This window comes from Fringilla coelebs, assembly GCF_963513975.1.
Source record: "Fringilla coelebs genome assembly, chromosome: 14".
Taxonomy (NCBI): Eukaryota; Metazoa; Chordata; class Aves; order Passeriformes; family Fringillidae; genus Fringilla; species Fringilla coelebs.
Genome location: NC_140040.1, coordinates 8,448,636 through 8,463,311, shown reverse-complemented (window position 1 = coordinate 8,463,311; position 14,676 = coordinate 8,448,636). Strand labels below are relative to the sequence as shown.

The following is a 14,676-nucleotide window of genomic DNA, read 5'->3' as shown; positions in this document are numbered from 1 at the left end:
ATCACAGAAACCCAAACCCATCCTTTTCAGAATGATGTTCTGGGTAGGTTTTATTAACCAGCCAATTGAGTGCATCAGTCATACTTGCTATAAATCTTTGCTTGGCAATTCTTTTCATGACTAACCCAGGACAAGAAAAGAAAACATAAAAACATTCTAAGTGGGTGCTACCAGTAGCAAACAAGGCAAGCAGACTTTGTCAGTATAAACTTCTGAAACTAATACAGTAAGTTTTATGGAGTCCCAAGGATCCACACACAGTCAAGTTTTGATCCTCCTGTACATAAGTAGCCAGATTTGGTCACTGTAATGAGCAGAGTTGGCTTGAGCCTCACATTCAGCACCTCCAAGTGCATCTCTGGACACACAAACTGGTAGGGAATGCCAAGATCCATCATTCAGACAAGCCACTGCAGACTCAGACATCACAAAAAAGAAAGCCAAAGAGGACTCTGAAGCAATTCAGTATTAAAATCTTCTGCAGCCTAATTATTCATCTTTCTACAGCAGGTTCTCAGAAGCAAACCTCAGCTGCAAACCCTAACAGTACAAAATAATCAAACAGCTCAGAGAACCTTCACTACATATCAGCACTGAGAACATTTCCTAGGAGTGCTGAAAGACCATCAGATCAGAGAGAAAAAGTCTGTCCCAAAGCCCAGCATAAAAAACTGCTGATCTCCTGGGCTGTACCTCTTGCAAGCTGGACTTGCAAGTCTCAGCAGCCCAGAAAATCTGCCCACCACATCTCCCTAATGATGCTACTAACTGCAGTGACAGATTTAAAAACCAGTAGAACTTTTAAATATAATTTTTCATTACTTTCTAGCCTTATGATCAGTAACTAAACCATACTAAGGAATGAGAGGGGAAAGTAAAGAGGAAAGTAAACCCAAAGGAGCACAACTATTTCCTCCAGGAGTGGCAAACAGCTCCCCCACCATTCCTGGCCAGCCCAATGCTCTCTCCAAACCATTCAGACTTAGCTCATGGATCTTCTCTCTCCCCATCCCTTTCCAGCCCATCTGTTGACAATCCATGGGCTAAAACCGTGGAAAAAGCCTAACACAGGTTTGCAGTGGCTGCCTTGTCCCAGGGGAGTGCCTGAGCTGGCTGGGAATCAAGGTGTGACAATAAGACAAATGATGTCTACAGCCAGAGAAGCAGAAAAGGGTGGAAGAATCTCTGTAATCTCCCTACTGGTGCATGCAGCAGAGCTTACCCAGCAAGGGACAAGGTAAATTCAGGATTTCAGGGCTGCAGTTTTTCTGAGATGAGCAGAGGGGGAAAAGGGAATACAGCAAATCAGGCTGGTTTGATTATTTAGTTGATTAGATTGCACATTGCATAATCATGCAGAGCTTTCTGTGATTGGTATTTAAACTAAATGTCTCTCTGAAGGATAATAATAAAAGAATGAAGCTTAAGCACTCAGTGGAATATATATATATATATATATATATATATATATATAGTGTAGGTGTAAAGCATTAAGGCACTTAAAACCATCTTCCAGAATTGGAATATGCAGCACTTTAAAATACCTAAAGGAGTAGAATTTAAAGGGGAATTCATTAATGTATGAAAAAGATTACATTAAACCATTACAGCCAGTCCAGAACAAAAGTTACTGTAATAATGGTATCTTACACCACAGCGAGTATCCAGCTCTGCAAACTCCAGCTCACCTTTCCTGCTGTTTCAAGCACTCATTTTTTCCAGATCATGAGGAGAAATTATTTCACCTGCTGGAAAAACAGACATCTCCACAAACACCACAAGAGCCTGGGATGTAAGCTTTGGCAGATAAACATTTTTAGCAGTGACTTTATTAGTTACAGCAAAAATTCACACAGGCAAAGAACATGGTATTTAAGTGGCACCGGAGCCCTCCAAGTAACACATACACTCCCCCCCCAAAAATCCTTCATGGGCTGTGCTGCACTGAACCCATTTTTAATGCTAAAGAGTTACATCTTCAGTAAGATTCAACTTTGATTTTCCCCTTGTTTTACTTCAGCCTTACCTTCTCTCTGAAACCACCTGGTTCACACTTCACATGAAAAGAACCACCAGAACTAAGCAGTATTTTAACTCCACAGACACACAGTGAGGTATTTATTCCCTACATGTGCTGTGTCAGATTGTGGCTGACAGCCAGGCAGAGAGCAGGGGGCTTTGCATTGGGGTAATCACCTTTTTAAAAAAAGGTGTTTATCAGACAAAAGTTGACACAGAACAATTGTAACTAGCATGGAATAACGTTTCTTGCATTGTAACATCAAAAATTATTCTGAACACAAGCAGCCCACGTGAAATTGTGCCAAATCAGATAACTTAGTCTTTGCCCAAATACTCTGGAGAAAGCAAGCAGAGAGGGCTTGGACATAACATTTCTTTCAAAGTAAGAGCCACCCTGACTCACACATGCAGATTTACTTTCAATGTACATTTTGAGCCATCAAACACAAGAACCTAACAAGTTCTGGCTTAGAGCAGTGACTAACAGGTTCTAACAGCAGGTAGAGAGTCAGTGTGAAGGGGGCAGCACCACCCTTGATTTCCCTCTGGAAAAGAGCAGCTGGCCCCTAACCTCCAGCCAGCCCCAAAGCAATGATGAATCACCATCTTCCTTAGTGCTGAAAGATTTTGTTTTAAACAGGTTGGATGGGAGCTCTGGAATTTGAACCATCATGATCACATGTATCAGTTCTCACACACCATATGATTAGTCTTTCAGGAAAAAAAAAAATCTGTTTAGAATTAAAAATGTGGCAGTTCCTGGCAACAGAAAATTGCTTCTTCTTGTCAGGAACGGCATTTTGGGGAACAGAGAGTTCTAGTATTACACAGCAGCACTTTCTATAGAGCACTGCCTGGAGCCATCACAGGAGCCCAGGGACTGCTTGAAGGCCTGAAGAACAGGTGAAGAAATGTCAGCTTCACCTCTTTAAAGAAGGGCACAACAATCAGTTTTATTAAGTATAACAAATGAAATACTGTGGACAGTACTGCAATATCCAAGTTAATCAGACTCACACACACCAACTCCTCACCTCTTTACAAAGGAAAACAGCACACATCAGAAGGGGATCATATGCACTACATATTTTATTAAAAATGCAATTGTACTTAACTTTATATCAAACAGTTTTATCATATGAATCCAAAATGGTGAACCAATGCACATGTTGCCAACATGCAGGATCTGTATCAAACCACACAGGATTATCACAAGGAACAAGGCCACCTGGCAAAATGGGATCTGATGCAGCCCAAATCTCTCAGCTCCTTTGGGAGGGAGAGGCAGAGCTGGCCCCTTGCTCCCCCCTGAGCAGCCCTTTGCCCAGAAGAGCTCTTGGTTCAGGTGAATGCCTCATCCAGCCTCCCTTCCTGCCACACTGCTATCCTTGCCTTGTCCGCTCCTCTACTCCTTCCTCTCTTCTTTCTGATTCAAACCCACCATCAGTCCCCTCTATCCATTCCTGAACTTCTCATGCCAGCAAGTCCTTAAATGCTCCACAATGCATCTCTAATGCACCAGCTCAGGAACAGCTTGGCTTGCCTTAGTCCAAAAAGGAACAAACAGATCAAAACATCTCAGACAAGAGAGTTGTGAACAGCTGCATCCACAAAGGGTGGGTGAGGAAATCCATAAAAGCAGCTCCACTTTCTCTCTCCTGGTGCTTCTTCAGATCTGCCTCTCCCAAAAGTCAAATGCTTTGAGCTCAGCCCAACAGCAACAGCCAAGATGCAATAGTGCCTTTAATTTTTGGTCTGTGAAGAGAATTTTTCCATATCAAGGGGCTGATCTAGAGTAGTATATAGGTTGCTAAGAGAGAACTGTTAATTACCAATACTATTTTAGTCACTAGGTCTCACCAGAGCATTACAAGTGAAGCTGGAAGCCACTGTAGTTATTAAATACCACAAGTTAGCTACTGCTCCTGTCCTAGGTCTCAGGGTTCATGCTACAGCAGCAGGCCTGACCTCCCTCTTCTGAAGAGCTTCAGCTCAATATCCTTGAGAGCAGGATATGGTGGCATCTCCATAGCCATTACTCAAATCATCCCATCAAGGATTTATCTCCTCTTGCAGCTTACCTGGAGCCTTCATTAGAAAAGGATGGATTAAAATTAATTGAAGCTAGCATCAGGACTGCTGTCCCATTTCAGTAACAAGAAGCAGCACGCACAGCATCTCAGTTGAGAGACCACAGAATTCTGTGAGAGCACCTGGGCCAGGGCAGGCAGGGTGAGCCTGCACTGCAGCACTGGGGGAGGCTGCAGGAGGAGGCTGAGGGCTCTGCCTGCCCACACAGCCAGGGCAGGAGTCCCCTCCTTGTGCCCTGCATTAACCTTGGAGCTGCTTCAGGGCACGGAGACTCCCAAAGCTTTTCTGTCAAGGAGAATTCACATTTGCAGCTTTCACTGCAGGCATTTCCTCCCTTCTGCTGTGCAATATTGCCCCTCTTTGAAGCTCAATTGATTTCCATGATCCCCAAGGGCCCACAGGAGCATAACAATCTCATTTCTGAACACAATGCAGAGCCCACGGTGCTATCGACCACAGTTTAAAGACTTCTCCACTTCAGGGCAAAACCTTACAAAATGCTTTCATGTATCTTTCAAGTTAGGGTAGTTACTGTTTCTTTGGAGAACATACTGAACTGGCTATAAAGTCACTGTACACTAGTCAGGTACTTCTAATAAAATGGCTGAAAAACAGTAAAAAAAAAAAAGAATTAATTGATAAGAAAACAAAAAGCAAAAACATCCATGATTTTATTACAAAAACACCCAGCAACTGTATTTAACACAAAAACAGTAACTGAGAGTCTCTTTTTATTTTTCTTTCAGTGTACATGCTCATTATTATTCCATTTAATTTACAGAAGGGCTATGTAAAATGAAATTAAAATTAGAGAGGAAACAAAAAGGAAGATTGAGGCATAGAATTTTCTTAGCAAGCAACGATCACAGGAGACAGCACAGATTGAACAGGGATTCAACAGGAGTGACACCTAGGGATAAAGGTAAACAGTAACTTTTTCCTTATCCATTAGATTCTCCATGGGGCTTTTTTGTTTGTTTTAGCAAAACAGTTTAGAGTATCACAGTATACAGGAAGACTAAATGGCAAAGAACATCTCACACACACACACATTTATCCCTGCTACTGGTCCAGGATCCCAAACTTCAGTTAACATTCAATTTCCTATCTCTCATTCATTGATAAACTATACAGGATTACACTGTACATGGAGTTAAAATTACAAAAATGTCATATTTACAAAAATCTGTACACACATAGTAAAACTCACAAAATTGTCATCTATGTATCACAAGTTGCGACACCAAAATATTAAAAATGGGATAAAATTATACATTTCTCTTGTCCATTTTTAAAAAGGGTTCATTATTTCAAAGACAGACTACCTATTTCTCCCAAGTAAGACTGGTAAGAGAACTAGAAACCTAAAGTATCCTCCTGGGATAAAATGTCGCGAGCAGCATCTCCCAACTAGAAAGAAGCCTCTATCCTGTCTGCTGGGGTGGGGTGTGCAGTTAGCATCTATGTACAGAAATGGTGAAACTACAACGAGGATGTCTTTGGCTAAACCTTTGGCATAAATTAAAATCATACATCAAAAGTTACAGAAAAGGTTATCTCGGTGATGGCGGAATTCCAGAATTTCTTTCTGAGATACCATTATATACAGCTTTCCTTTCTCTGAGGAAATAGAGGAGGAATAAAGGACTGGAACAGAGGCAAATGAGGCAACATTATTTCTTCGTTAAATTTTTCACTAGTATGAAAAATTGTATCAAATTTTTTCATTAAAACATAATTCAATCATAGAAATAACCCCTTCCAGAATTTTTTTTTTCTTTCGAAATTGCATATGAAAAAAATTAGTAAACCAGCCATGACAGAAAAAAATTGTATCAGCATATCAAGTACATATTAGTGCAGGAAGGTGGATAAATCTGATCCACTGTATAAATAAGCTTTATGCGCAGTGTACATTAAATAACCACCACACCCCACTCACACCCAGTACACAGATGCTCCTCAGTGAAGATAAACGTTTATCAAGTAATTAAAGTGTATGTAGTGCAAATGTTACAACCAAGTATTATGCACATGCTACTTGCTTGGTTTAAAGTTACACGAAGATGTGGTGCCTGAAATCATGGACATATATACATCCTTGTCACACTTGGTACAATGTCCTAAGCCACAGAAATACCGAGGTGTTTAGATCTATATATATATACACACACGTTTTCTTAAAATGTGACCACCACATCGATACAGTAACACAAACAGACTAAAATCAATACCTGCTTCCAGATGCTCCAAGGCTCAGAAAGTTTGTGCTTCTAATTCTTGCAGTCATTACGTGCCCCTCTTCCATTTCCCCCTTCTGCCAGCTGAGAAGGAGGGACAGTCTCTTCACGTCTGTGCTGCATAGGATGAGGGCAACGGAGAGGAATAAATGACGGCACAGGCACCTAAGCTGCTTTCCTCCATCAACAGTTCCATGCCCCATGATGAAGGGTTGAGAGAAATTTCCTCTCCACACCACTCCAGGGTGGAAAGGCTTATTGAAAAAAAAAAAAAAATCATAACGTGCTTTCCATATTATAAGTGGCAGCAAATCAAGGCACGCTGTACTAATTCTGTAGCATTGAGATTAGCTGACTTTGCAGGGGGTGCTCACTGGGGAAGGTCCGAAGTTCTCAACTGGCTGCTGGGCCGTGTGGGGCCATACAGAGTAACAGAAGCTATGTGATTATTCTGCATCACCTGCAAAAGTACAGCAGGGAAAAGGGAAATTAAACTAAGCGTTACAATAAACAGAAAATCAGAAGTATTAAAATGGTGAATACAGAAGTGATCTGCCTAAAGAAAGAAATCCCAACAACAAATGACAGCAACAAGCTCTTGGCTAGTTCCTAAAAACAGTCTCTTAGATTTGCATGACACAACACCACCATCTGCTCCAACCAGCCATGTGAATGTATCTCCTGCTAGCACGAGTTCCAGGTGACAAACTTGAAGTTTCAGCTTTAACATACAAATGTACAACCTCAGAGAAGAGGTAGCCAAGTTTCCCTATCCTAAAATTATACCACTCCCAAGCACTGGCATTTACTGCAACAGGAAGTAAGAAGCCACTCATAGTAATAGCAAACTCATCTTCCCATGCTCAGACAAAAATAAAAGGGTTTTTTCCTAACCTCAAAGATCATTCGCTGCAGTCCAAAGCAAAAGGTTGACCCAAATGGGTTAGTGTTGTTTGGAGATGATGACCTGAACAGAAAAGAGGGGAAAAATTTTTAAAATGGGCATCTGAGGATCAGGAACATCTTACGGAGGAATAACTACTCAGCAACATAACGTTAATTACAGCATCTTTATCATGGCTTTCATCCAAAGAAAGTACCTCTACATTATGCAACACCATTGCTAGACTCCAAGTGAGCCAAAGGAAACTGTTTGATGCTACAGAGCCATTAATAACACTTAGGGATAAAGTAAAAAAAAAAAGCCACTAGTGACCTCTACAGGAAAACTCTCCTGCACTTAACTTGAACAGGAAGAACCCTAAAAAACTCCCAAACACACAGGAAGAGAGAAGCACCATGTTACTACACATTATTTTTGTGCAAGATCCTTCCCTTTGTGTCTCAACCTCTACCATATATATTTTCTATATACAGTCTATTATTTATATTAACTAGATACTGTCTATTAATCAACTGGATTTAGCATGTTAAGAAGATTAACCTATATGATGCTGAAATAGAATAATCCAAGTTTTATTAAACAGTATTTTTCAACATCTATGTACCACTTTCTTCCAGTTATTTCTGGTATTTTTGGATTGTACATTGATAATTTCTGTTGACTGCAATGAATTTGAGATTACAGCCAAAAAAAACCCCTAATGAATATTTACCTTTTGTCCTTTCTTGTAAACTGGTCAGTTTTTCAAATTGCATGTCTGAGCCATTTGAGATGTGCTCAGTAAAGCGCTCTCTGGTTGAACTACTCTCTACAACACAGATGGAAGAAATAGAAGGGCTCTATGTCATCACTATTTCACCTTAGCTTTACTTCATTCACATGGCTTCTGCTCTAATCATCTCACTGGCATAACACAGGAGTAAAGGGGAACAAAGGGCACAATGATTAAGGGGGGGGAAAAAGAAAAAAATCAAAGTCAAAATCATGTGAAAGTCTAATAAAAATACATTCATTTATCTGAAATTGCTGTGGTATTTGCACAGTACCCATCACTTACACTTGCCCTGAGATAAAAATCATGGTTTCACACTATGAAATGAAAACTCTACAAACAGATAATGCCCATTCAAACCAGTATCCACCTCAATGCCTGCAGAAACACAGCAAGTTTAAGGGCTATTCTACCTTCAGTCAGCCTAAAGAAACTGTAGAACCACGTATGTTCATAAAAGACAAGCTTCTTCAGACAGACTGCTGTTGTATATGTTATCATGTGCATATATACTGTGCTATATAATGTCATGTTATTGAAATACTTTATAAAAAGTATAAAAACTCCACACTATTTATTACTTATAAAGAAAGATTTTTCAATGCACTGTTCACTCTGAGATGTCTGGATTTTGCATTTCATGAAATTTTGGAAATGCTTTCACTCAGCATGTCAGTTTATTTCCTCTGAGAGCAGCTATCTCATCTTGTTAGTGGCCAAAAAATCCCTGAAACTTTAACCAGCAAAGCAGTACAAAACTAACCAGTGCCATAAACAGTCTTCCTCACCCTCTGTTGCCAACCCAGTCCTTGCCAAGTAAAATAGAGAGAGATTTTTACCTGTGAAGTACCACTGGCTTCTCTACAGGGTGCCCCAGTAGATCCTGAATACTGTCCCACTGTAAATACATCAATGAATTTGTGTTAAAATGAGGCACAAGAAAACTCTTATTTTTATCTAGGAAGAGTGCCATGCATCTTTGTTACGACAAACCTGTTTGTCAAAGAAACCTGAGGCTGCATTTACAGAAATATCTTGTGATGGGAGCCATATTCAATAATGGCACTATCCACTGCTAGGGCTACTAAATTATCTTAAGGTATATTCTCATTTTTTTCTAAAAATAGTTTGGAATTAGAATTATTAATATAAAAATTTCTACCGGTCTTACGGATAAAATGTTGCTGGAAAGTCTTGTGGCATTTTAGGGGCACCTCAAACAGCAAAGCAGCTGTGGGAAACTTCAACAAAATATCCTCTTATATACCTTTGCAGAGAGGAAAAATAGCCCCACTGCTACCTCTCCCATAAGTCTTTCCTTGATTTAAGTAACAGTATTGAAGAAGAGGAAAGCTGCACTATTTAATGACTGGGAAGTGTGTAACAGTTTTCCTCACTTGAACCAGACTCCAAGAAGCTGCAGTTTCACACACAAGATAAGTCAAAGCACTGAAGGGAGTAAGTTAATTCAAATCAAAAAGCATAGAATGGCACCTTCCAGACTGCTGACTCCAATTTTTCTTCCCAGTATGGGACCCAAAATTCACCAAGGAAAGCCTTCATTTGGCACCCTGGGAACCAGGAGAGCAGCAGTGACCTGGCTGAATGCTGACTGCAGAGACATTCATGAACAGTTTTTGAGAAGTTTTGCAACTTAATGCAGCTGTCAAATATGCAGCAGCAACTGCTCAGCTGGGAAGTTCATTTAGGTGGTAAGGCTGTGGAGTCTTCATGGAGTCTGCTGTCATCAGGTATCACACTGGCAGTGACATTTGTGAAAGGCTGCTGCCTAAGAAACATCCCATTACTGGTGCCCTTCAGAAGAAAGTGGAAGGGCACTTGACTCTCCTATTCAATAGTCCATGTCTTTAAGAGCTATGCTTAGTACAAGAGCTCTGTGAGAGTTTTGTTTAGGAACATGTCTTCAGCTAACATACAGCCACCACTGCTCTTTTTTCCCCTACCACTTATTTCACTATTTCTACCTGCAGCTGTGTTAAAATGCAAGCTATGCCATAATGTAGTAATTTAGCTTACTTGAAGAGTGCTATTACAAATGAATTCAATCATTTAACATACCAAAATATTTAAAACACAAGATACACACTAACTTTTGGCCTTCTACTATTCCACTTTAAAACAGCATGATACCACTGCTGTAATTTCTTTGAAGTGTGCTGTAAAGTTGGCGTGAATCATTTAGATGGTTTAAGAAAATCAGAGAAACACTCAGTTCTGCACAGGCTTACCTTGCTGTATGTTGTACACGTTTCTGTCTGTGAATCAGCACTATCTATGAAACAAAAGTAGAACAGCTTTTATAGCTTAAGCTTGAACAGTCCCCTACATAATCCTTTATTTTGGCATGTTAATTCAGATAGCAGGAGACACAGGAGCATTAGATCAGGTCATATACAAATTTATCAGCATTCACTAGCAATCAGAATTGTCAGTAACATTGACTAAATGCCAGGCAAGGTGATAAAGCAAACTTCCCTATTTACAACAAGTCCCAACTTTAAAACTATAAAAGCTTAAGATTTAATCTTAGATGGAAGAACATCACTGTAGAAGAAACTCCATGTCTTTGCACTAAGCTAACAGGCCTAGCACAGCCACTCCAGGAGGTAACATGATGTGCCACTCATTAATTCCAAAACACTCCACTGCACTTGGAAGGAAAGCTTGCTAAAAGTAACATCTGGAGACTCAGGAGCTGGCAGGCCTGAGATCAGTGAAAACATCACTCTTCCACAACAAGGATGGCAGAGAGCTTGGGAATCACAGCCTACCTAGTAAAAAATAAAAGGACAGCATTGCATTTACAATTACAGCCTTTAAACAGAAACTGTTTGCTGGTGGTTTCAAGCACTGTCATCCATATCTTACATACACATATTTGGGTACTCCTAAATACTGAAAGCACATTCCCAAAGCAGTGGGAATGGACCTAGACATTAATACGTCAAACAGAGCTTTCAGTCAAGTTAAAGACCATTTGCTCCTCTGTATTTTTCCCTCTCTAAACATGCAATCTTTGTGCTGAGAGTTCAGTGTCAGTGCAACTTGAACTCTGGCTCTTAATTTATCATCTGAACTTGAAGTACAAAAGGGAACTAATAAAACTGCATCAGGCACTGCCACCAGAGGGAAGAAGATGGGCTCTTCAAAACTGCTATAACATCTGCTCACAACTTGTTGCATGTCCTGGACATAAGCTAGAGGCCAGAAAAGCTGGTTAGAAATGCCAAATAAACAAAAAACCTGACACATTAAGAATGAATTCATAATGCTACTTGAGGTAAATAAAATTAATCACAAATTAATGCTTTGAAGTACAATAGCCTAAGGGAAAATAATTTTAGAAGGGAGGATTTTCATGCTCATTCTCTTGGCTGAAGTACAAGTCAACTTTCATATAAGCCTGTATACACAAACATTGTTTTTCCAGGTTTTTAATCCTCCATATGCTCAAACTGCTGTGACAGCCACAGGAGGATTGCACTTCACACAGCAAACAAAATGCTTGCAGTAAGTACCAATCAGAATGAGGAAAACATCCCTGGCCAAAACCTAGGCAGCATCTGGCATTCCCTGTATAATCCAAATACTTTCCCAGTACACATTTCTTCTTATGTTGAAGAAGTCTACTTCAATCACTTCATCTTCAGACAGGGTTCCCCTACTTTGCTGAGATCAGTTACTGCACAGAGCTGGGAATATCTTAGTACCTTGCCAAATCAGCATTACTGATTAGAGAGTTATTTTTTTATAGATTTATTTTTACTTTGTCTATAGCACACAGAACCAACGTATCAGGGTGTTTATTTTCATTCCCAGATAAACCAGATTATATTAAATACCAGTGGACTGGACAGATGAGCTCAGACTAACACTGCCTTACAGATTTTGAGCCTCCAGGTACAAGGTAATTTATTTTAGCAGAGCAGCAGCATTACAGGATATTGTGATGTTGCAGCTAAATATTTGCATGATCCAAGTAAGTGAAGAGGTAGTGTAAGTAAAATCAGAGAACTGCTACCTTGCCCTGAAGCGTCTTTTCCACTTAAATAGAAACCTAATCCCAAAAGTACTTCTCTGTCTCAATGACTGTCACTGTTAGCATCCTCTGATAATGAAGGACAATTAGAGACTGATCCCAGCTCCCCTTGGAGCATTGTGTGCCCCCTGCAGCAGGACAGCAGGGAAATGCTCACCTCTCTTAATGACGAGCGGAATCTTGAATTCACAGCGATGGTAACTAGAAAGTAAAAATCATAAAGCTATTAGAGAACAGAGAAGCCAAGATAAACTGCACAGCCACAGACTTACAGCTCTTAATAATCCCTTTCATGAAAAGTCATATCAATAACAAAATGAAAGTGAGAATCTATGATAGCAGATTAAGTTCTCAGTTAGATTTTCTACATCAAAAAAGGCAGCAGCCTGGGAATGTTCTAATACAATTCTTTAGAGGACACAAGAAGTCCTTCAGCACAAATTGCTCTGTTGTTACACAGAGAGGATGGAGAAATATTTAGCTATGAAACAGCCCTATAGATGTCTCTGTCTCTTACTGCTTTAATCAGACATCCAATCACTAACTCATACTCCTCCTCTACTCCTCTAAAGAGTTTACACTTAGCAAGTATTGAAAACATGTTCAGAAGATGAGATTTTTTTTTATCACTAGTTGAAATCATGTTAGGAAGAAAACAGCAATGTAGCTACCAGAAAGTGATAAGACATTTAAAACATACTTGCCAGTATATTTAAATGCATTTAAAAGTAAAAAGAAAATACTATTAAAAAATGTTCCTAATGATGTTTGCAACCTCCACAGGTTACTAGATACACCAAAGAGACTTACAAAAAAATACTGTAATTCTATAAAGAGAACATAAGATTTCTTTTTCAGTTGTTTTAATGTACTCTTTCCTAGATGAGTTCTGTATACTCACATGTTAAAGTTGTAATGACCAGGATAATTTGTATGCAGGACAAATTTCTTCACCTTGTGAGTGTTTGCATCAAAGAGAATATCCTGTTGAAGACAAAAAAAAAGATGAAGTAATTTGGGTAGGAAGGGGCATTCCCTAAGCTAACCTGAGATTACTTAAAATAGCCCCTGTATAGACTAACATTCATTTATCTCACTGAAACTGAATCAAATTATGAAAAGTAGTATTTGAAAATAAGACTAGTCATAAATTCAAATAACACATTTCCTCCAGTACTCAATCACAACTGCAGCTTCATTTGCTAATGCTGGCAAGTTTTCTAAGGAGGTCCTGTTTTTCTGCATATTATTTACAGTAATGTAAACTAAAGCAAAACAGCTGCAAGAAGGAACACTAAGATTTAACTACACCCCACAGCCCAGCAAGCTTTCACAACTGATGCTATGGCACACTTGCCTCAGTTCTGTGGGACAGGGGCACGGATTTCAGGAACAAGAACTAGTCACCTATGCATCAGGTACTACAGAAAAAGGAGAAAACCTAAGAGGCTGACAGAGCCCTCCATCCACTGATGGAGATAAAATGCTGCTGATTAAATCTGAAAGGGTTAAAGGAAAGTCAAGTGTAGCTTTTCATATCCAGAGATTCCTAAGGCAGCAATCAAGAGTTTTGCAGCCTCTCATTTCCCACAGCCTTTAGCCTCCTGAAAGGATTGCTGTGTAACTAAATCAGAAGTTTACATGAATTGTTTAGGGAAGCTTTCCACTCACCACTCCAAGTGTGAAATAATTGAAGAAGTAGTCATTGCACTTTGATGGGACCTGCTTATGGGGCGAGGGCGAATGGATTTTCATCTGCAAGAAATACACTTTTCAGATGCATTCAAGAATGCTTAAAGATGAATGCCTTTAATAACAATTCTACATTCAAACAAATTGCTATAATCTCCTTTGAAGCCTTTGTTCAACTAAGGAAGATACTGTGCTCATGACAGGACCATCACCTGCTTGCAGCAGGCACAGTAACACATCAGCTTTTTCAGTTATCATAATTTAAAGGTTTACTTACATTATGCTGTGTAAAAATGTTAGGAAAAGATCAAAGTATATGCTGAGGTTACTTTACATACATTATAAGTGGAAAAAAATAGGCAGCACACACTTGCTAAGGCACATTTGGGATACAAAAGCACTCCCATTTGTAACTATTCTTAAGCCAGTTAACATTACACAATTTGATTTTTAAAATAAATTTAAACAGATTTGCATCCATTCAGATTTTAAAAAAGCTTCTTAAAACCTATTACATAATGGTTCAGCCTGGTCTATCATGTCAAGTAATATGCTGAGCACTTGTCATTTGTGCTACATGGCAGTTCAGTTTCACTGACCTTGCCAAACACAAGCACTACAATGAGACTGAGACAGCAATGAACAAAGTCTGTGCCTGAATGAATTCCCTCACCTTGTCTTCAGACTTGTAGAAGACTTTGTGTGGAGAGCCCAAGGTGCTGAGCACATCCTGACAGGAATCACCGAAGTACACGCAGCGCTCGAATACCCGCATCTTGGCATCAGCTAAAACACCTGGGCCACAGCCTGAGGAATGGAAAACAACTCTACATGCATCCTTCCTGATCACAGAATCCATCAGTAAATCAACACCAAAAGGTTAGCATTCCTCTAT

The 14,676-nt window shown here is 39.6% G+C and overlaps 1 protein-coding gene across 3 annotated transcripts in view; it reads right to left on the bottom strand.

The window, feature by feature from the left end:
* Positions 1-3,109: 3,109 nt before the first annotated feature.
* The window catches only part of PHAF1 (phagophore assembly factor 1), a 36,512-nt gene continuing 24,945 nt past the window's right edge, over positions 3,110-14,676 (bottom strand). For 2 of the 3 annotated variants that reach the window (XM_084215440.1, XM_084215439.1), the window contains 8 exons: positions 14,455-14,588; positions 13,761-13,844; positions 12,991-13,073; positions 12,247-12,290; positions 10,279-10,322; positions 8,869-8,927; positions 7,248-7,320; positions 5,376-6,813 (listed from right to left, as the gene is read on the bottom strand). In XM_084215440.1, the coding sequence (XP_084071566.1) occupies positions 6,724-6,813; positions 7,248-7,320; positions 8,869-8,927; positions 10,279-10,322; positions 12,247-12,290; positions 12,991-13,073; positions 13,761-13,844; positions 14,455-14,588 (611 nt within the window). In that variant the 3' untranslated portion in view covers positions 5,376-6,723. Of the gene's footprint in view, positions 5,024-5,375; positions 6,814-7,247; positions 7,321-8,868; positions 8,928-10,278; positions 10,323-12,246; positions 12,291-12,990; positions 13,074-13,760; positions 13,845-14,454; positions 14,589-14,676 lie in introns of those variants that run through there. The other variant, XR_014616509.1, reaches the window with a different exon arrangement.